This window comes from Pleurodeles waltl, chromosome 11, assembly GCF_031143425.1.
Source record: "Pleurodeles waltl isolate 20211129_DDA chromosome 11, aPleWal1.hap1.20221129, whole genome shotgun sequence".
Taxonomy (NCBI): domain Eukaryota; kingdom Metazoa; phylum Chordata; class Amphibia; order Caudata; family Salamandridae; genus Pleurodeles; species Pleurodeles waltl.
Window position 1 is genome coordinate 38,560,864 of NC_090450.1, and position 19,921 is coordinate 38,580,784.

A 19,921-nucleotide genomic window follows, 5' to 3' on the forward strand; every position below is an offset into this window, starting at 1 on the left:
CAAAAGAGAGCCTGAACCCACAGTTTATATTTGGCCTCTTGGCCCCTTTACCTTCCATTAGTGGACCATCATTCATGCTTTATTAGTCATATTACTTGTTTTTATACAGCTCAGGAATAAACAAATAGCATTCTGGTGCTAAGGCTTCGTCATTATACCACATGATCCAATCTTTTACTTGCCATATTATAGAAAGATTTTCCTCTTTTTTTATTTCTGGGTGTACCTTGAAACGTCTATCGGAAGGTTGTATGTTATTACCTTGATGTTCTCTACATCGAGGAGGAACTGCATCCTTGTGACTCTGTTGAGCGCCCTTTCATTATGAAGGGAAGTTTTTATTGCATTCTACTCAACCTACTACCCAGACCATAATTTATTTATTAATATCAAACTTAACCTTCCTAACTATTAAAAGTAAATTGAGTTTAACTAATTAACCCAAATCCTTAATTAAATAAACAAAGAATAACATAACATTAAAGTTCCCTTATTGAAATACATTAAAAATGTACAATGTAATTTAATTACATCCGCTGCCTTTAGGTAACACTAATAAAGGTAATTAATTATCCATGAATTCACTCTAATTCTACCCTATTTGCTTCCCTTATTTGATCATATGGTAATTTAAATGTAACCTTGACCTAACCCAAAAGCCAAACTAAACCCTAAAACTTTATACAGAATAAAATTAAATAAATAACTTCAACCAACATTATTTTAAGTTTGATTAAAAAATAGACATGTAAATGTAACTTTGATAATAAGTAGTTACGTGTTTTAAACATTAGCACTAACCCTAACTTTACTTCATATTAAAATGAATTAGAGTAATATGGAAAACCTTTGCGAAGCCTGAAAAGTAAACCAAAACCTAACGCTTTTCTAATTAAAATGTAAATTTCGTAAATAATTAAATACACATCCATCTCTCTAAGCATCAAAACAGTTCAAATAAATTATGTTACAAACGAAATTTGAAAAATGATTTTAGGGCATGTTACATACAACTAAATTAAATATGTTATCATCGCTCAGATAGACATGACAATATTAAATACTATTATACTAAATAGTTATAATTTACATTACACTAAGTTCATACTCATAAGCATACATTTATTGTATTTGGATTTAATAAAATTAATAAATTATAAACCATAGCCTATTTTTTGAGTAAGTTAACTCCCCTTCATTCTACTTATGCTTACTGGACAATGTAGAGACTGGTGATTCAGTCACCTTCAAGTACATCCCCTGCAATGCAGAGCCATCAGTGTAGGGGGAAATAATCTGAGTTTACAGACTGGACCACTTTTACCATGCCCTGAAACAGGCTTGTGCACTGGGATTTCATCTGACTACGCAAATTTGAACCTTTAGCAGTTCTCCTGCTGAAGGACTATTTGGTCCTTCCGTGCGCACATCAACATGCAGTGAGAATTTTCCCAGTCTAAGTAGCAGACGTGCTGCTGCGATCTGCAATATCTTCAGTTTGACATTGTAAGTATTAAAAAAACCTTGTGGGACACTATAATAGTAATCACATTGTAACTTTACAAAATGTGCCTCATCTGATATTTGTGGGAGCATTTAAACATTGGTAATAGTACCATAAATTGGTGCAAGAGGTATTCAGTCTATTTCAGTACTAGTGTTCATTGACTGGTAAGTTCAATTTGTGCTTGCTCGGGGTCTGCAGTTATCGATACCGACTCGTAATTAACACTAAGCGCATAACAGTAAAAATTGTAATAATATATACGAAACAGGTGCAAATACCATTTCCATGAGTCAATTTCTCACTTTTTGCTAATCTTGCATTAACTCAGATAATGCCAGTGTAAATGATTTCGCTGGGGAGATAGTCTGCCTCTTTTTGCACCTGGTTGTAAATTACTTCACCAATGTTAAAAAGGAAGACAGGGCAACAGCACTCACAATTGAACACAAAAAACACCTTTATATGCACTAATCCGTGCAAGCATGTACAAATCAGTTTCAATCAGATTTGCAAGACTACGCTGCGTCACAGCTTCAGGTGGCGCACAAGGTTTTAGATTCATACACAGTTCACTTAATCAGCAAGATTACAAATTGTGCATGATGTAGTGGTGGAAAAGAGAGCTGGGATAACTGTTTCTTGGTATTTACAATAGGAATCCATAGTTAGTGACCAGAGGTGAGATAATCTACAAAAAGTGAAGGGGAAGTGACTGTCACCACATTTACAGTAAAGACTGCTGCAAAGCAAGGGGGAAGAACAAGTGGGCTCAGATTGCAACGAATGCATGTGGTCAAAAGCCTATAGTGCCAGATGTCTGGTCATATGATATGAATGTATACTTATGAAAGGCAGGGACAGCCCCTCCACAAGAGCAGAGGAGCGTCGCCCCACTAAGAAAAACACCGCCATGTCAGAAAAATAAACCATTTTATTTTTCAGCGCCCCGTCCTGCACCGAGTGTCAGGACAGGGCGTGGCAATTACTGCAGAATGGCAGCACGGAGGTGTGCACTTGTTTAAAGTGCGCATGTCCCTTTGGCCGGCGGTCTTGCGACAGCCAGCCTGACATGCACATTTTGAACTTCTCTAACTGAAACTCTTTTAAGACAGCTGGGTGAAAGAAGGCATGAGCCTCCAGCACTCTAGTGAGCGCTGAGAGAGCCCGCTGCCAACTATACTGACGCTGCTTTCATGCTGGTCACCAGCATGAAAGCAGCGCCAGGATAGGCTACTGCAGTTTCCCGGGTTCTGAGGCGTGTTGGACCGAGAAGAGAAGTAGAGACGTCGAGAGGAGGACGTCCTGCCAAGGTAAGTGCTCTGTTTTTTCTTTTATTATATTTGTCCCCCCCCACCCCTCAATTGTATATAAGATCCAGCTGCCGCGGATTAAAGGGTTTCTATTACTGATCCCATGAGGTCTCTGGCTCTAATTTCACCAAGGTCAATGACTATACAATCCCAGTTACAACAGGCTAACTGGGGACCAAGGTGTGGGCATCATGGGCGAATGAATGTCACTTCCACTCCCTTATTGATTTTGGTGAAACGAAGGCAGTGCACACCTATGAGAGTCAGTCTCAGATGTCTGAGTAAGTGCACAATGCTGATATAGTGGGTGCGCGCTTAGTGCAAAGCATTAAAAACTTACCAATGACAAAGACCGGCATGAAGGCACCACAGGGCACGGGGATGGTGGTCACCAGGGCAGACATCCAGAACTAGATGAGCAAGAAGAGGAGGTAAGAATCGAAGGAGGAGAGGGTGCGAGAAAGCAACAGAGAGAGAAAGAGACAAATCAGCGCAGCAAGTTATAGAGATAAATAGTAAAAAAACTAATTATTGAACAGAGAAAGGTAGTGAGATAGACACAGACCGGCAAGTAGACCGATAGACAGCCGGGCAGATGGGGCTGGAGTAAGAACGAAGAGAGGATAAAACACAGGCGTAAAACCAGAAAGAGGGACAAAATAAATGGAGAGTGATCTAGATAAGAGGAGATCAAAGTAAGAGTGTAATGGTGATGGAACAAGAAATCATAGGCTGGTGGGAGTTAAAAAGAGATAGAGACAGGGAAATGTAAAAAAACTGAGTGTGATATAAAGATAAAAAGAAAGGAATAGGAGAACAGCAGAGAAAACAAACACCAGAGGTGACAAGAAATAAATTATCGATAAATTACATAAAGTATTAGTCAAGTGGAAGGAGAAAAACATTGAAAGAAATAGGTGTTATGAACTTTCCTTTCTTTGTAAAAAAAAAAAAAAGAAAAATTAAAAGATTAAAAAGCTTTCATTGATTGTGATGACAACAATAAGACAAACATTGTCACCTCCAGTCATGTCCACTACAGTGATATTTACGGCTTTTTGTTGTCACCTCCCTTGGAATGGCACAACATTAATGCATGTGGAAGAAATCCTGGCAGCGTCTGCTGGAGAGACCCAAGATGGCTGCCTATAATTGCCTTGCCCTAGAACCTGCACTGAATCCATGAAAAATCAATGCAGATCAACACCCTTTGACGCCAGAGAGGGCGATGAATGTAACTTCAGATGTATTAATCCATTGAGAACTATGGAAACGTAAATCTAAAGCCTCCACATCCAATGGACCCAAATCAATCTTGAAACCTGGGACTCCTAACCATTATTTCACACAAGGATCCTGTATGTGCCTGCCTGAGCGGTGCACAGTATCAGGTCTCCATACATCATCTACACAGTCCACAAAAACATCACATTACACCCACACACCACTCTGAAGATGATGCAGAAATCAGCAGAATTGTACCACACCGTTTGACATATCCTCCGATAGGTGCAGGGGAGACCAATCAAATTCACAAAAGTAGTCTGCATTTGCAAAGCAAATTCAAACGAAAATGCAAAGCCTCCATTCGCAATTCACAATGCAATTTACAACTGTCTTGGTAAATCACAAAGCACACAGTGAAAAACCTAACTCCTAAGGGGAGGAGGATGGCAAAGTTGCATTCTTGAGACTTGCAGGGTTATTCACAAATCTTCTGCAACCAGTAAAACATGGAATTGTTTAAGCCATTTGCAAAGTGTAAACTGATAATGTAAGACAGGTTATGTAAAGAAATGGCTCCCTGTTGCAGTTACCCCCCACTTTTTGCCTGATACTGATGCTGACTTGACTGAGAAGTGTGCTGGGACCCTGCTAACCAGGCCCCAGCACCAGTGTTCTTTCACCTAAAATGTACCATTGATCCCACAATTGGCACACCCTGGCATCCAGATAAGTCCCTTGTAACTGGTACCTCTGGTACCAAGGGCCCTGATGCCAGGGAAGGTCTCTAAGGGCTGCAGCATGCATTATGCCACCCTAGAGACCCCTCACTCAGCACAGCCACACTGCTTACAAGCCTGTGTGTGCTAGTGAGAACAAAATGCGTAAGTCGACATGGCACTCCCCTCAGGGTGCCATGCCAGCCTCTCACTGCCTATGCAAGTATAGGTCAGTCACCCCTCTAGCAGGCCTTACAGCCCTAAGGCAGGGTGCACTATACCATAGGTGAGGGTACCAGTGCATGAGCATGGTACCCCTACAGTGTCTAAACAAAACCTTAGACATTGTAAGTGCAAGGTAGCCATAAGAGTATATGGTCTGGGAGTCTGTCAAACACGAACTCCACAGCACCATAATGGCTACACTGAAAACTGGGAAGTTTGGTATCAAACTTCTCAGCACAATAAATGCACACTGATGCCAGTGTACATTTTATTGCAAAATACACTCCAGAGGGCACCTTAGAGGTGCCCCCTGAAACTTAACCGACTGTCTGTGTAGGCTGACTAGTTCCAGCAGCCTGCCACACCAGAGACATATTGCTGGCCCCATGGGGAGAGTGCCTTTGTCACTCTGAGGCCAGTAACAAAGCCTGCACTGGGTGGAGATGCTAACACCTCCCCCAGGCAGGAGCTGTAACACCTGGCGGTGAGCCTCAAAGGCTCACCCCTTTGTCACAGCCCAGCAGGGCACTCCAGCTTAGTGGAGTTGCCCGCCCCCTCCGGCCACGGCCCCCACTTTTGGCGGCAAGGCTGGAGGGAACAAAGAAAGCAACAAGGAGGAGTCACTGGCCAGTCAGGACAGCCCCTAAGGTGTCCTGAGCTGAGGTGACTCTGACTTTTAGAAATCCTCCATCTTGCAGATGGACGATTCCCCCAATAGGGTTAGGATTGTGACCCCCTCCCCTTGGGAGGAGGCACAAAGAGGGTGTACCCACCCTCAGGGCTAGTAGCCATTGGCTACTAACCCCCCAGACCTAAACACGCCCTTAAATTTAGTATTTAAGGGCTACCCTGAACCCTAGAAAATTAGATTCCTGCAACTACAAGAAGAAGGACTGCCTAGCTGAAAACCCCTGCAGAGGAAGACCAGAAGACGACAACTGCCTTGGCTCCAGAAACTCACCGGCCTGTCTCCTGCCTTCCAAAGATCCTGCTCCAGCGACGCCTTCCAAAGGGACCAGCGACCTCGACATCCTCTGAGGACTGCCCCTGCTTCGAAAAGACAAGAAACTCCCGAGGACAGCGGACCTGCTCCACGAAAAGCTGCAACTTTGTTTCCAGCAGCTTTAAAGAACCCTGCAAGCTCCCCGCAAGAAGCGTGAGACTTGCAACACTGCACCCGGCGACCCCGACTCGGCTGGTGGCGATCCAACACCTCAGGAGGGACCCCAGGACTACTCTAAGACTGTGAGTACAAAAACCTGTCCCCCCTGAGCCCCCACAGCGCCGCCTGCAGAGGGAATCCCGAGGCTTCCCCTGACCGCGACTCTTTGAATCCTAAGTCCCGACACCTGGGAGAGACCCTGCACCCGCAGCCCCCAGGACCTGAAGGACCGGGCTTTCACCGGAGGAGTGACCCCCAGGAGTCCCTCTCCCTTGATCAAGTGGAGGTTTCCCCGAGGAACCCCCCCCTTGCCTGCCTGCAGCGCTGAAGAGATCCCGAGATCTCTCATAGACTAACATTGCGAACCCGACGCTTGTTTCTACACTGCACCCGGCCGCCCCCGCGCCGCTGAGGGTGAAATTTCTGTGTGGGCTTGTGTCCCCCCCGGTGCCCTACAAAACCCCCCTGGTCTGCCCTCCGAAGACGCGGGTACTTACCTGCAAGCAGACCGGAACCGGGGCACCCCCTTCTCTCCATTCTAGCCTATGTGTTTTGGGCACCACTTTGAACTCTGCACCTGACCGGCCCTGAGCTGCTGGTGTGGTGACTTTGGGGTTGCTCTGAACCCCCAACGGTGGGCTACCTTGGACCAAGAACTAAGCCCTGTAAGTGTCTTACTTACCTGGTTAACCTAACAAATACTTACCTCCCCTAGGAACTGTGAAAATTGCACTGTGTCCACTTTTAAAACAGCTATTTGTGAATAACTTGAAAAGTATACATGCAATTTTGATGATTTGAAGTTCCTAAAGTACTTACCTGCAATACCTTTCGAATGAGATATAACATGTAGAATTTGAACCTGTGGTTCTTAAAATAAACTAAGAAAAGATATTTTTCTATATAAAAACCTATTGGCTGGATTTGTCTCTGAGTGTGTGTACCTCATTTATTGTCTATGTGTATGTACAACAAATGCTTAACACTACTCCTTGGATAAGCCTACTGCTCGACCACACTACCACAAAATAGAGCATTAGTATTATCTATTTTTACCACTATTTTACCTCTAAGGGGAACCCTTGGACTCTGTGCATGCTATTCCTTACTTTGAAATAGCACATACAGAGCCAACTTCCTACATTGGTGGATCAGCGGTGGGGTACAAGACTTTGCATTTGCTGGACTACTCAGCCAATACCTGATCACACGACAAATTCCAAAATTGTCATTAGAAATTCATTTTTGCAATTTGAAATTTTTCTAAATTCTTAAAAGTCCTGCTAGGGCCTTGTGTGTTAAGTCCCTGTTTAGCATTGTCTTTTAGAGTTTAAAAGTTTGTTAAAAGTTTGAAATTAGATTCTAGAAACAGTTTTAGATTCTTTAAAAAGTCTTCCAACTCTTAGCAAAATAATGTCTGATACAGAGATGAATGTGGTGGAACTCGACACCACACCTTACCTCCATCTTAAGATGAGGGAGCTAAGGTCTCTCTGTAATATCAAAAAAATAACCATTGGCTCCAGACCTACCAAAATTCAGCTCCAGGAGCTGTTGGCAGAGTTTGAAAAAGCCAACCCCTCTGATGATGACCTCACAGAGGAAGAGATTAGTGACTTGGAGGCCAATGTCCCTCCTCCAGTCCTAAATAGGGAGAACAGGACCCCTCAAGTCCTGTCTCCAACTGTGTTAGTCAGAAATAGTGAGTCCCTCACAGGAGGGTCCCACATTTCTGAAATCACTGAGGATGCTCTCAGTGAAGATGACCTCCTGTTAGCCAGGATGGCCAAAAGATTGGCTTTAGAGAGACAGCTCCTAGCCATAGAAAGGGAAAGACAAGAGATGGGCCTAGGACCCATCAATGGTGGCAGCAATATAAATAGGGTCAGAGATTCTCCTGACATGTTAAAAATCCCCAAAGGGATTGTGACAAAATTTGAAGATGGTGATGACATCACCAAGTGGTTCACAGCTTTTGAGAGGGCTTGTGTAACCAGAAAAGTGAACAGATCTCACTGGGGTGCTCTCCTTTGGGAAATGTTCACTGGAAAGTGTAGGGATAGACTCCTCACACTCTCTGGAAAAGATGCAGAATCTTATGACCTCATGAAGGGTACCCTGATTGAGGGCTTTGGATTCTCCACTGAGGAGTATAGAATTAGATTCAGGGGGGCTCAAAAATCCTCGAGCCAGACCTGGGTTGATTTTGTAGACTACTCAGTAAAAACACTAGATGGTTGGTTAACTGGAAATGAAGTGTGTGACTATGTTGGGCTTTATAATTTGTTTATGAAAGAACACATTCTAAGTAACTGCTTCAATGAAAAGTTGCATCAGTATCTGGTAGACCTAGGTCCAATTTCTCCCCAAGAATTGGGAAAGAAGGCAGACCACTGGGTCAAGACTAGGGTAACCAAAACTTCCACTGGGGGTGACCAAAAGAAAGGGGTTACAAAAACTCCCCAGGAGAAAGTGGGTGACACTAGAAACAAAGAAAAAGAGTCCTCTGTAGGCCCCCAAAAACCAGAACAGGTGGGTGGGCCCCAAGACACAACCCAAAACAAAGGTGGGTACCAGGGTAAGAACTGGGATGCCACTAAGGCATGGTGCCACAACTGTAAACAGTCTGGGCACCACACCAAGGACACTTCTTGTCCCAAAAACAAACCCCAGAACAAAATTCCAGGGGTAACCAGTGTAGCCATGGGAGAGGACTCCTCAGATGAGGAGGTCTTCATAGCCTTCAACTGGAAACAGGGCCCCACAGGTGAGTTGGAGATTCCAGAGGGAAGTAGACACTTCCACCACCTACTGGTGAATGGAATCCCAACCACTGCCCTGAGAGACACTTGTGCCAGTCACACTATTGTGCATGACAGGCTGGTGCTCTCAAACCAGTACATCCCAGGTGAGACTGCCAGGGTAAGAGTTAGCCTAGACAGGGTCACTAAGAGGCCTGTGGCTTTAGTACCCATCGAGGTGGGTGGCACTCTTAGCTGGAGAAGGGTAGTAGTCAGTACAGACCTCCCCCTTGATTGTCTCCTTGGAAATGACTACCCAGAGGTTAGTCAGAGCCCAAGAGAGGAACTGGTCCAGTGCCAGTCCTCTCCCAATGATTCTGGAAGTCCTGCCTCTGCAGTAAATGCAAGCAGGCCCCAGAAGAAGAAGAAAAGAAAACAGAGTAGGAAGGGTGGACAACCTTTAGCCAAGGTTACAGCAAGCCAAGGAGATTCTGCTCCAGTAGGGGAGAACTCCAAAAATGGCCCTGATAAAGTCCAACCTGACCCACAAGAAGTCCTGGCTAGTCAGGCAACTGTTAAGCCTGAGTGGGTGGCTCCTCAGCTAACAGAAGAAAGAGTGGAAGAAGGGTGTTTACTACAAGATGTGGTAACCCCCCACTCTAATACAGCAGACAGGCAACCTGAACCCAAAGAAGCCTGTAACTTAGCCCCTTCCCTTTTAGGTGAAGAGCTAAAGGTGTGGTTCTGGGCACTGACAGCTGTCAGTGGCCTCTGCTGGGTGTTAGCCTTTATGGCTGCACTATCCTTAGCATGGTGGTCTGACCCCATGCCAAATAGCAAGTTAGGCCCCCTGACCCTATTGGTCATGGTGGGGTTACTCCAGCTCTGGGTAACCTCTTTGGGTAAGCTAGGGGTAACCCTGGCCAAGATAAGGTTAGCAGAGGTGGATACCTCTAAGACCAAAATAGAAAGAATGGGTGGAGACATTGAAGAGGCAGACAAGAGGCAGTTCAGACTAGGTCCTATCACTGTGGAAGTGGGTCAGTTCCCCAGAGGGAATGACCTGAACAGGAGGATGTAAGGCAGAGTAGGCCCTGCAACAAACCAGCCATTTCCTCTACTCTTCCTCGCCTGACAGACTAGGAAGACTCTTCCAGCGTTGGCTGAGTCTCCTGGCCTGTGGGCTGGGGGGGGCTTGTGTAAAGAAATGGCTCCCTGTTGCAGTTACCCCCCACTTTTTGCCTGATACTGATGCTGACTTGACTGAGAAGTGTGCTGGGACCCTGCTAACCAGGCCCCAGCACCAGTGTTCTTTCACCTAAAATGTACCATTGATCCCACAATTGGCACACCCTGGCATCCAGATAAGTCCCTTGTAACTGGTACCTCTGGTACCAAGGGCCCTGATGCCAGGGAAGTTCTCTAAGGGCTGCAGCATGCATTATGCCACCCTAGAGACCCCTCACTCAGCACAGCCACACTGCTTACAAGCCTGTGTGTGCTAGTGAGAACAAAATGCGTAAGTCGACATGGCACTCCCCTCAGGGTGCCATGCCAGCCTCTCACTGCCTATGCAAGTATAGGTCAGTCACCCCTCTAGCAGGCCTTACAGCCCTAAGGCAGGGTGCACTATACCATAGGTGAGGGTACCAGTGCATGAGCATGGTACCCCTACAGTGTCTAAACAAAACCTTAGACATTGTAAGTGCAAGGTAGCCATAAGAGTATATGGTCTGGGAGTCTGTCAAACACGAACTCCACAGCACCATAATGGCTACACTGAAAACTGGGAAGTTTGGTATCAAACTTCTCAGCACAATAAATGCACACTGATGCCAGTGTACATTTTATTGCAAAATACACCCCAGAGGGCACCTTAGAGGTGCCCCCTGAAACTTAACTGACTGTCTGTGTAGGCTGACTAGTTCCAGCAGCCTGCCACACCAGAGACATATTGCTGGCCCCATGGGGAGAGTGCCTTTGTCACTCTGAGGCCAGTAACAAAGCCTGCACTGGGTGGAGATGCTAACACCTCCCCCAGGCAGGAGCTGTAACACCTGGCGGTGAGCCTCAAAGGCTCACCCCTTTGTCACAGCCCAGCAGGGCACTCCAGCTTAGTGGAGTTGCCCGCCCCCTCCGGCCACGGCCCCCACTTTTGGCGGCAAGGCTGGAGGGAACAAAGAAAGCAACAAGGAGGAGTCACTGGCCAGTCAGGACAGCCCCTAAGGTGTCCTGAGCTGAGGTGACTCTGACTTTTAGAAATCCTCCATCTTGCAGATGGACGATTCCCCCAATAGGGTTAGGATTGTGACCTCCTCCCCTTGGGAGGAGGCACAAAGAGGGTGTACCCACCCTCAGGGCTAGTAGCCATTGGCTACTAACCCCCCAGACCTAAACACGCCCTTAAATTTAGTATTTAAGGGCTACCCTGAACCCTAGAAAATTAGATTCCTGCAACTACAAGAAGAAGGACTGCCTAGCTGAAAACCCCTGCAGAGGAAGACCAGAAGACGACAACTGCCTTGGCTCCAGAAACTCACCGGCCTGTCTCCTGCCTTCCAAAGATCCTGCTCCAGCGACGCCTTCCAAAGGGACCAGCGACCTCGACATCCTCTGAGGACTGCCCCTGCTTCGACAAGACAAGAAACTCCCGAGGACAGCGGACCTGCTCCACGAAAAGCTGCAACTTTGTTTCCAGCAGCTTTAAAGAACCCTGCAAGCTCCCCGCAAGAAGCGTGAGACTTGCAACACTGCACCCGGCGACCCCGACTCAGCTGGTGGCGATCCAACACCTCAGGAGGGACCCCAGGACTACTCTAAGACTGTGAGTACCAAAACCTGTCCCCCCTGAGCCCCCACAGCGCCGCCTGCAGAGGGAATCCCGAGGCTTCCCCTGACCGCGACTCTTTGAATCCTAAGTCCCGACACCTGGGAGAGACCCTGCACCCGCAGCCCCCAGGACCTGAAGGACCGGGCTTTCACCGGAGGAGTGACCCCCAGGAGTCCCTCTCCCTTGATCAAGTGGAGGTTTTCCCGAGGAACCCCCCCCTTGCCTGCCTGCAGCGCTGAAGAGATCCCGAGATCTCTCATAGACTAACATTGCGAACCCGACGCTTGTTTCTACACTGCACCCGGCCGCCCCCGCGCCGCTGAGGGTGAAATTTCTGTGTGGGCTTGTGTCCCCCCCGGTGCCCTACAAAACCCCCCTGGTCTGCCCTCCGAAGACGCGGGTACTTACCTGCAAGCAGACCGGAACCGGGGCACCCCCTTCTCTCCATTCTAGCCTATGTGTTTTGGGCACCACTTTGAACTCTGCACCTGACCGGCCCTGAGCTGCTGGTGTGGTGACTTTGGGGTTGCTCTGAACCCCCAACGGTGGGCTACCTTGGACCAAGAACTAAGCCCTGTAAGTGTCTTATTTACCTGGTTAACCTAACAAATACTTACCTCCCCTAGGAACTGTGAAAATTGCACTGTGTCCACTTTTAAAACAGCTATTTGTGAATAACTTGAAAAGTATACATGCAATTTTGATGATTTGAAGTTCCTAAAGTACTTACCTGCAATACCTTTCGAATGAGATATTACATGTAGAATTTGAACCTGTGGTTCTTAAAATAAACTAAGAAAAGATATTTTTCTATATAAAAACCTATTGGCTGGATTTGTCTCTGAGTGTGTGTACCTCATTTATTGTCTATGTGTATGTACAACAAATGCTTAACACTACTCCTTGGATAAGCCTACTGCTCGACCACACTACCACAAAATAGAGCATTAGTATTATCTATTTTTACCACTATTTTACCTCTAAGGGGAACCCTTGGACTCTGTGCATGCTATTCCTTACTTTGAAATAGCACATACAGAGCCAACTTCCTACAGGTTACACTCTACATGTGCAAATAGCTGGATACCATGGACTGCTGCCCAGCCCTTGAATGTCCTTTTCACAATGCCCCACGTCTTATTGCGTTGACAGTGAAGGGGGTCACAAAGCTAGCACATTGTGAATAGGAATGCAGAGGTAGAAATCTGCTGTCCCTTGCAGGCCACCGTTCCCGCACTCATCACAGTTAGCAATAACGTGGACTGGCAACTACAATTGCCACCCTCCTGAGGTTAGTAAGGTAGGTGGTATGCAAGTCAGTGCCTACTGTCAATTTGCACAGCAAATGTTTTGTGAATCCTTCACTGTACAAGTGCAAAGTAGGACACAGTAGGATGCAAAGCATTGCGAGGGTCTGGTGGCACATCATTACACGCTTTCTAAGGAGCGGTTAATTGTTGTGCTGAACTTGAAGTTTATTTCATTTAAAAGATTCATGGAATTTGTGTTGCCAGATGGAAGAATGTATACAAAAAGGTGATGCTTGAATTAATGTCAGCCACAGGTAATTACTCTAGACCACATCCCAATCCATCATTATTTTGCACACCATGCCACCTCAGTTTGGACCCAACTACGGGCATATCAATCTTGACCCACCCTCCAGTGGGAACAAGTCAAGGCCGAACTGCCAAGAAGGTCCTCCCGGAACAGGAACATAGGCAACACAGTGGAAGAATGAGTCGACCCCTGTTCAGACCTTCAGTTGCATGTGCTCAGACCATCCTTCCATGAGGACAAACAATTCTCTTGTTTGCCAAGGGACTCTACCCAACCGTTGCCTAGGATGATGGCACACAGCTTAACTGATGGTCGGGAGTTACTCTCCAGCTGAGCCAATGACAAACCTTCCTTGTGATCTGCCATTACCAAAATTAAGTTATAAGGCGTACGTATGGTTTCACAGGGATTTATAGAAAACAAAGTTAGCTGTCTGAATAATCATCAAAACTTCAGGGTACACTGGGGGTTGTACGTCAGAATATATTCTGACAGAATGAATCCTGGATTTATTTTAATACGGAGGACAAAAATATTGTGGTACCTAAATATTGTAGTCAGGATATGGACTATCAAAACACAGTCATGGAAATATATATAGGTATGTTCAGGTCAACTATTTATATCTCTGTCTCAGCGTATCTTGGAGATATATATGATAAAGGTACATATGCGCAGAATTATGTTATACCTGCTCAACAGTACCTAGGTGATACCTACCCCATTGTAGTGCTTACCTATAAATACTTACTGCCACAATATTTTGCTAGTGGATATCCTGGACAAGATATTTCTGTAGCGCAATACTGAAAACACAATATTTAGGAAGTATACCACACCAGAATGTCCAAGACGGTTAAAATAAATATCCCCCACCGCTGCGAGTTTGCTAGTGGCCTGGGCAAGGAAGGAATGCCTGGCTTCTGGCCCGAAAGACTGGACAGTATAGCAGACAGAAGGCCACACTTCCGACATCACTTGACACACAGGTATGTGCTCACCAAGAGCAAATAAAGACATTCTGCCAAGGCGACTGGCACATGGAGCTTGCGGGACAACCGTTAACAGACAAAATTGAGAATAAGGCTGCTGTAAGCGGCTAAAGAATGTACGCAGTAGGCGGAGTTTTATATTGGAACAAAGTCCTCGGACGACAACCGCAGGCTCAAAGTGGGCAACTAAGGTAAGCAAAACAGTAGGTGAGGCCCTGGTACCCCCAAACATAGTATATTCTCATCTCTTACCCATGACCAACAGTGTGTCACATCTCTATGTCCATCACACACACATCAGGCGATGATATCTCTACAGACATCTCCCACATAAAGTATCACCCCCACAGTCATTACTTCTAGGAGAATAGGTCATCACAGGTTTCAACCAATCAGCCCAGGTTGCAGTGTGATCTCCCATCAACACCAAAGGCCATTGAAATAACAATGAAATAGAACATATACATCCATGCTTATAGGTATTAATACGCACAACTTTTAGCACAATTTCATAAACGTACATATTTGCATTGGGGGAACGAAATAACTGAAGTGAATTAAAGTGATAAGACTGGCCTCGCTAGAAATAAAATATCCACGTCTGCAGAAGCAAATGGTAAGGGCCTTATTCAAAAAGAAATTTTGGAATATGTAAGTCGCACTCTTAAAGTACTCTTTTAGGCTTACTCTTCAATGCCTTAGTAAACTGACCCCCAAAAGATCCCAAAAAAATTATATTCAAGAAATATGTATATATAGCAAGTATTGTACCCTCTTTCCACTATTGCTACAAGGGAGTTGGTCTTTTCAGGACTGATATACAAATGTATGGGAGAGTATGAAAGAGTCTTCCTGAAGTACTATTTCATGCACTCAGAAATGCTTTTGTGAATTGGCCTTCAAGAGTTGAGATGGATCTTGGAAGTCTATTTGGATTTCTATGCATCCAGATTTAATGCTAGGGTGACACTCGCACGCCTCCTCTGGTGTGCCTTGAACGGTTGAACAATTTTCTAATGCTCATCGCCCGGCTGCACTTTGCACTGTGATACACATCCCAAGCACATTTACGACCAAAAAACGTATAGTTCAAACTCATTTCTAGTATTTTAGGCGCATGTTTTCAATGCTGTGGCCAGAAAACCCTAGGGCACGGGTTTATTATATAACATAGCGCGCAAACCAAGCTCCTGATGGGATTTGTAATTAATGTAAAGAATGCGCGAGCTCGATGACGTCACGAGGCTTGGCACGCCACCTGCACGGGCCACAATGCCATCACATCTCATTACCCTCGCCCTTGGGGAGTGAAGTGCACCCGAGCTGCAGACATTACAGCTCCCGTTGGCTTGGGCTAATCGCAGTGGCCCCGATAAATCAGATTAAACCCCGCTGTCGAGCTCAGACAGATGCGGTGGTGATGCTCGTGGCAGAGGGAAGGCGCGTGCCGTGCCCGGGACAGCTGGGCATCCATCAGGGCCCGAGGAGGCACCGACAGGAGACGGGGGAACCGCGCAGCGGAAAATCGGAGAATGGCTGGGAGACAGGAGGCCGCGCGCGCTGGCATCATGAGGCGCGAGCCAGGGGCGCGCGCCACGGTCCCGGCAGGTGTCCGCTCGGATTCCCGCCAAAACCGTGTCGCGGTGCCTGCCTCAGAAGCTTAGACACGCGGCTCAGCGGAGGGAGATGCACTGAGGCGGGGAGTCAGGGGAGAGACGGGCGGGGGGCGAGCTGGCAGGCACATAACGAGCATTGGCAAATCCACCAGGCTGGCCTTTGAACCTTGACAATGTTTGTTTGCATTTTTGTCATTTGGTTTAGCAAAATTTTATCTATAGGCGAGGTGCTGAGGCCAGTCAATCTACAAAAAGAAAAATAAGTTGCTAAGAGCAAAATAAAAACACTTGTTACCAAATAGCACCCAGTGCCATGGATCTCTCTGGCACTGAAGGGGACTGCTTTGTGTCCGAATCTGCACATTGTGAAAGGACAGACCGCTGTCAATCAGAGTGAAGTCAGCCAATGGCTGGAGTGGGCTGACTCACTGACCATTGCTGTAGGCTGCAGAGGGCAGGAAAAATTTGAACAATACTTTAGCAAACTAATGGATGAAGTGGGCTGACTGAAAGGCCCTGTAACTAAGTTTATTATACATACAATTTTAAAGGAAACAGAAGACATTGGCTAATGTTATACTTAGAAAGGAATGCAGAGGTGAAGCTCTGAGAAGGGAGGTAACAGTAGTGCTTCATTTGAGCCGGTGGTTTCTGGTGCAGCGCACCGGCACTTATTTTTGAGGGCTGGCACTTAGTTTTCTGCAACAGGCATTTACTGCGAGCAAAAGACATACAGGGAGTGCAGAATTATTAGGCAAATGAGTATTTTGACCACATCATCCTCTTTATGCATGTTGTCTTACTCCAAGCTGTATAGGCTCGAAAGCCTACTACCAATTAAGCATATTAGGTGATGTGCATCTCTGTAATGAGAAGGGGTGTGGTCTAATGACATCAACACCCTATATCAGGTGTGCATAATTATTAGGCAACTTCCTTTCCTTTGGCAAAATGGGTCAAAAGAAGGACTTGACAGGCTCAGAAAAGTAAAAAATAGTGAGAGATCTTGCAGAGGGATGCAGCACTCTTAAAATTGCAAAGCTTCTGAAGCGTGATCATCGAACAATCAAGCGTTTCATTCAAAATAGTCAACAGGGTCGCAAGAAGCGTGTGGAAAAACCAAGGCGCAAAATAACTGCCCATGAACTGAGAAAAGTCAAGCGTGCAGCTGCCACGATGCCACTTGCCACCAGTTTGGCCATATTTCAGAGCTGCAACATCACTGGAGTGCCCAAAAGCACAAGGTGTGCAATACTCAGAGACATGGCCAAGGTAAGAAAGGCTGAAAGACGACCACCACTGAACAAGACACACAAGCTGAAACGTCAAGACTGGGCCAAGAAATATCTCAAGACTGATTTTTCTAAGGTTTTATGGACTGATGAAATGAGAGTGAGTCTTGATGGGCCAGATGGATGGGCCCGTGGCTGGATTGGTAAAGGGCAGAGAGCTCCAGTCCGACTCAGACGCCAGCAAGGTGGAGGTGGAGTACTGGTTTGGGCTGGTATCATCAAAGATGAGCTTGTGGGGCCTTTTCGGGTTGAGGATGGAGTCAAGCTCAACTCCCAGTCCTACTGCCAGTTCCTGGAAGACACCTTCTTCAAGCAGTGATACAGGAAGAAGTCTGCATCCTTCAAGAAAAACATGATTTTCATGCAGGACAATGCTCCATCACACGCGTCCAAGTACTCCACAGCGTGGCTGGCAAGAAAGGGTATAAAAGAAGGAAATCTAATGACATGGCCTCCTTGTTCACCTGATCTGAACCCCATTCAGAACCTGTGGTCCATCATCAAATGTGAGATTTACAAGGAGGGAAAACAGTACACCTCTCTGAACAGTGTCTGGGAGGCTGTGGTTGCTGCTGCACGCAATGTTGATGGTGAACAGATGAAAACACTGACAGAATCCATGGATGGCAGGCTTTTGAGTGTCCTTGCAAAGAAAGGTGGCTATATTGGTCACTGATTTGTTTTTGTTTTGTTTTTGAATGTCAGAAATGTATATTTGTGAATGTTGAGATGTTATATTGGTTTCACTGGTAATAATAAATAATTGAAATGGGTATATATATTTTTTTGTTAAGTTGCCTAATAATTATGCACAGTAATAGTCACCTGCACACACAGATATCCCCCTAACATAGCTAAAACTAAAAACAAACTAAAAACTACTTCCAAAACTATTCAGCTTTGATATTAATGAGTTTTTTGGGTTCATTGAGAACATGGTTGTTGTTCAATAATAAAATTAATCCTCAAAAATACAACTTGCCTAATAATTCTGCACTCCCTGTATATGAGAAAGGCAGGGAAGAGAAAAACGAAAAACTGTCACAAAGGGAGAAAACAGGAAGCTGCAAGAGTGAGTTGAAGGGGCAGGGAGTGCTGTAAATGGATTAAAGAGGGCCGAGATTGCTTCAGGATTGCGCTGCCTCAGTATTCAGTGCTCGAACGTTTAAATACAGCAGACGCATGTTTCACAGTAGAGCTTTGGGCAACGGCACGTTTCTATTTACAAATTAAAGAGACTGCATGCCAGAAGCTGCTATCCCAAGGCTTGTGTTTGGTACCGGTGACACAGAACATGTTATCCCCTAGGTCATTAACGCAGGAGCAGAAACAGAGTAAAGAAGTCCCTAAAAGCCCTGTTTCCATAGTTTCTCCTTACCATTACCATCAGGGGTATAAAAGGAGAATGTCCCTAGGTACTCAGAACTGGCAGTAATAAAAAGCTCACATTGAAATTGTCTCTACTCGCCCCCTTTTTTAGTGCCCTTAACTTTACAAACAACAATTTTGCAACATGAGTAAGAACACATCACTGCCACTGTTTTAGCATATAACCCTGTGCATGCAACAGCATGCTAATATATCAGAGTATGTCTGTATGACATTGTGATAGATTATTATTGTGCTCCAGTACAGAAACTCAAAGGTGATGAGTGGAATGTCTTAATTACATTTCAGACACTCAAAATGACTTGTGGCCAGATCGTACCCCTTCATACTTTTGCCCACTATGCCATTTTAGAGAGAACCCAGCAATATGCAAATCAGTTAGGGTCTTGCTCCAATAATTACAGTCCTGCACGAGCTGCAAAGTAAGATCCCTTCCAGACGGGAAGATATTTGAATACTTTCAGCCTAATTAAGCTTGATCAGGAAGGCACAGCGTGATTCCTGTGGCTCAGAGAACATGGGACCCATGTCTGGACCAGGACAAGGGGAGATGTACAAATGGCTCGTTTGGGATTGGCATATCCCTCGAATGATATATTGAAGGGGTTCCCTGCCCTGGGTGCTCAACTACGAGTATCTGCTAACCTATTTGTAGACCCAGCCTCATGCTAGTCTAATGTGTGTTGAAAGACCTAGGCCTCTCCCTTGACCTGAGTGAGGTCTTGGAGCTGGAGGTGCACACTAAGAATTCCCTTATTTGCTTGACATTGGACTACAATCCCTGCCCTGGGTTTAGGATGTACAACAGTGATAGCAGTGTACTGTGTTTTGTGAATCAGTAGTAACCATGTAACAGAGGTTTTAATCTGTGTCACTAGAGTGTAACCCTACCTGCTCACTCATTTAAAGTTCCATTTCCCTTGCACTAATCTGGGTCCTAGCGCTTACATCCCAGCGCATGTTATGTGTATGTGTGTAGGCTGTGTGCGGCCTGTGTGCGTGTTTGTGCACCAAGTGAAGCAAAGTAACAGAGACCTGTGGGTTCAATTTTTAATGCCCCAGGCCTGTCCGTGTGCCCAAGATGTAGGTGAGGTTGTTTTCCTCCAAAGTAGAAGTGTTTTGCTGACAGCCTTGAGTGTGGAGGGGGAGACCCATACACTGGAGACAGGACTCCCTTTCCTGAGAGGGGATGGCAATCTGTCTTTCCTTGTCACTGTTCAGTGTGGCTCCTGATAGCCAGGTGCAGAAACCTCTCACCTCTTTGTGCCTCTATTGTGGGTGCTCCGAAGAAGAGATGGCCATTGTGTGAGCACCATCACTCTACATAAATGAAGTCTCTGAAAGGCAGCTTGGA

The 19,921-nt window shown here is 45.8% G+C and overlaps 1 protein-coding gene across 2 annotated transcripts in view; it reads right to left on the reverse strand.

Annotated features, from left to right (window-relative positions):
- The window catches only part of CLCN2 (chloride voltage-gated channel 2), a 436,625-nt gene that overhangs the window by 108,704 nt on the left and 308,000 nt on the right, over positions 1–19,921 (reverse strand). For both annotated transcript variants that reach the window (XM_069212988.1, XM_069212987.1), the window contains exon 13: positions 3,158–3,227. In XM_069212988.1, coding sequence (XP_069069089.1) covers positions 3,158–3,227 — 70 coding nt within the window. The remainder of the gene's footprint in view (positions 1–3,157; positions 3,228–19,921) is intronic.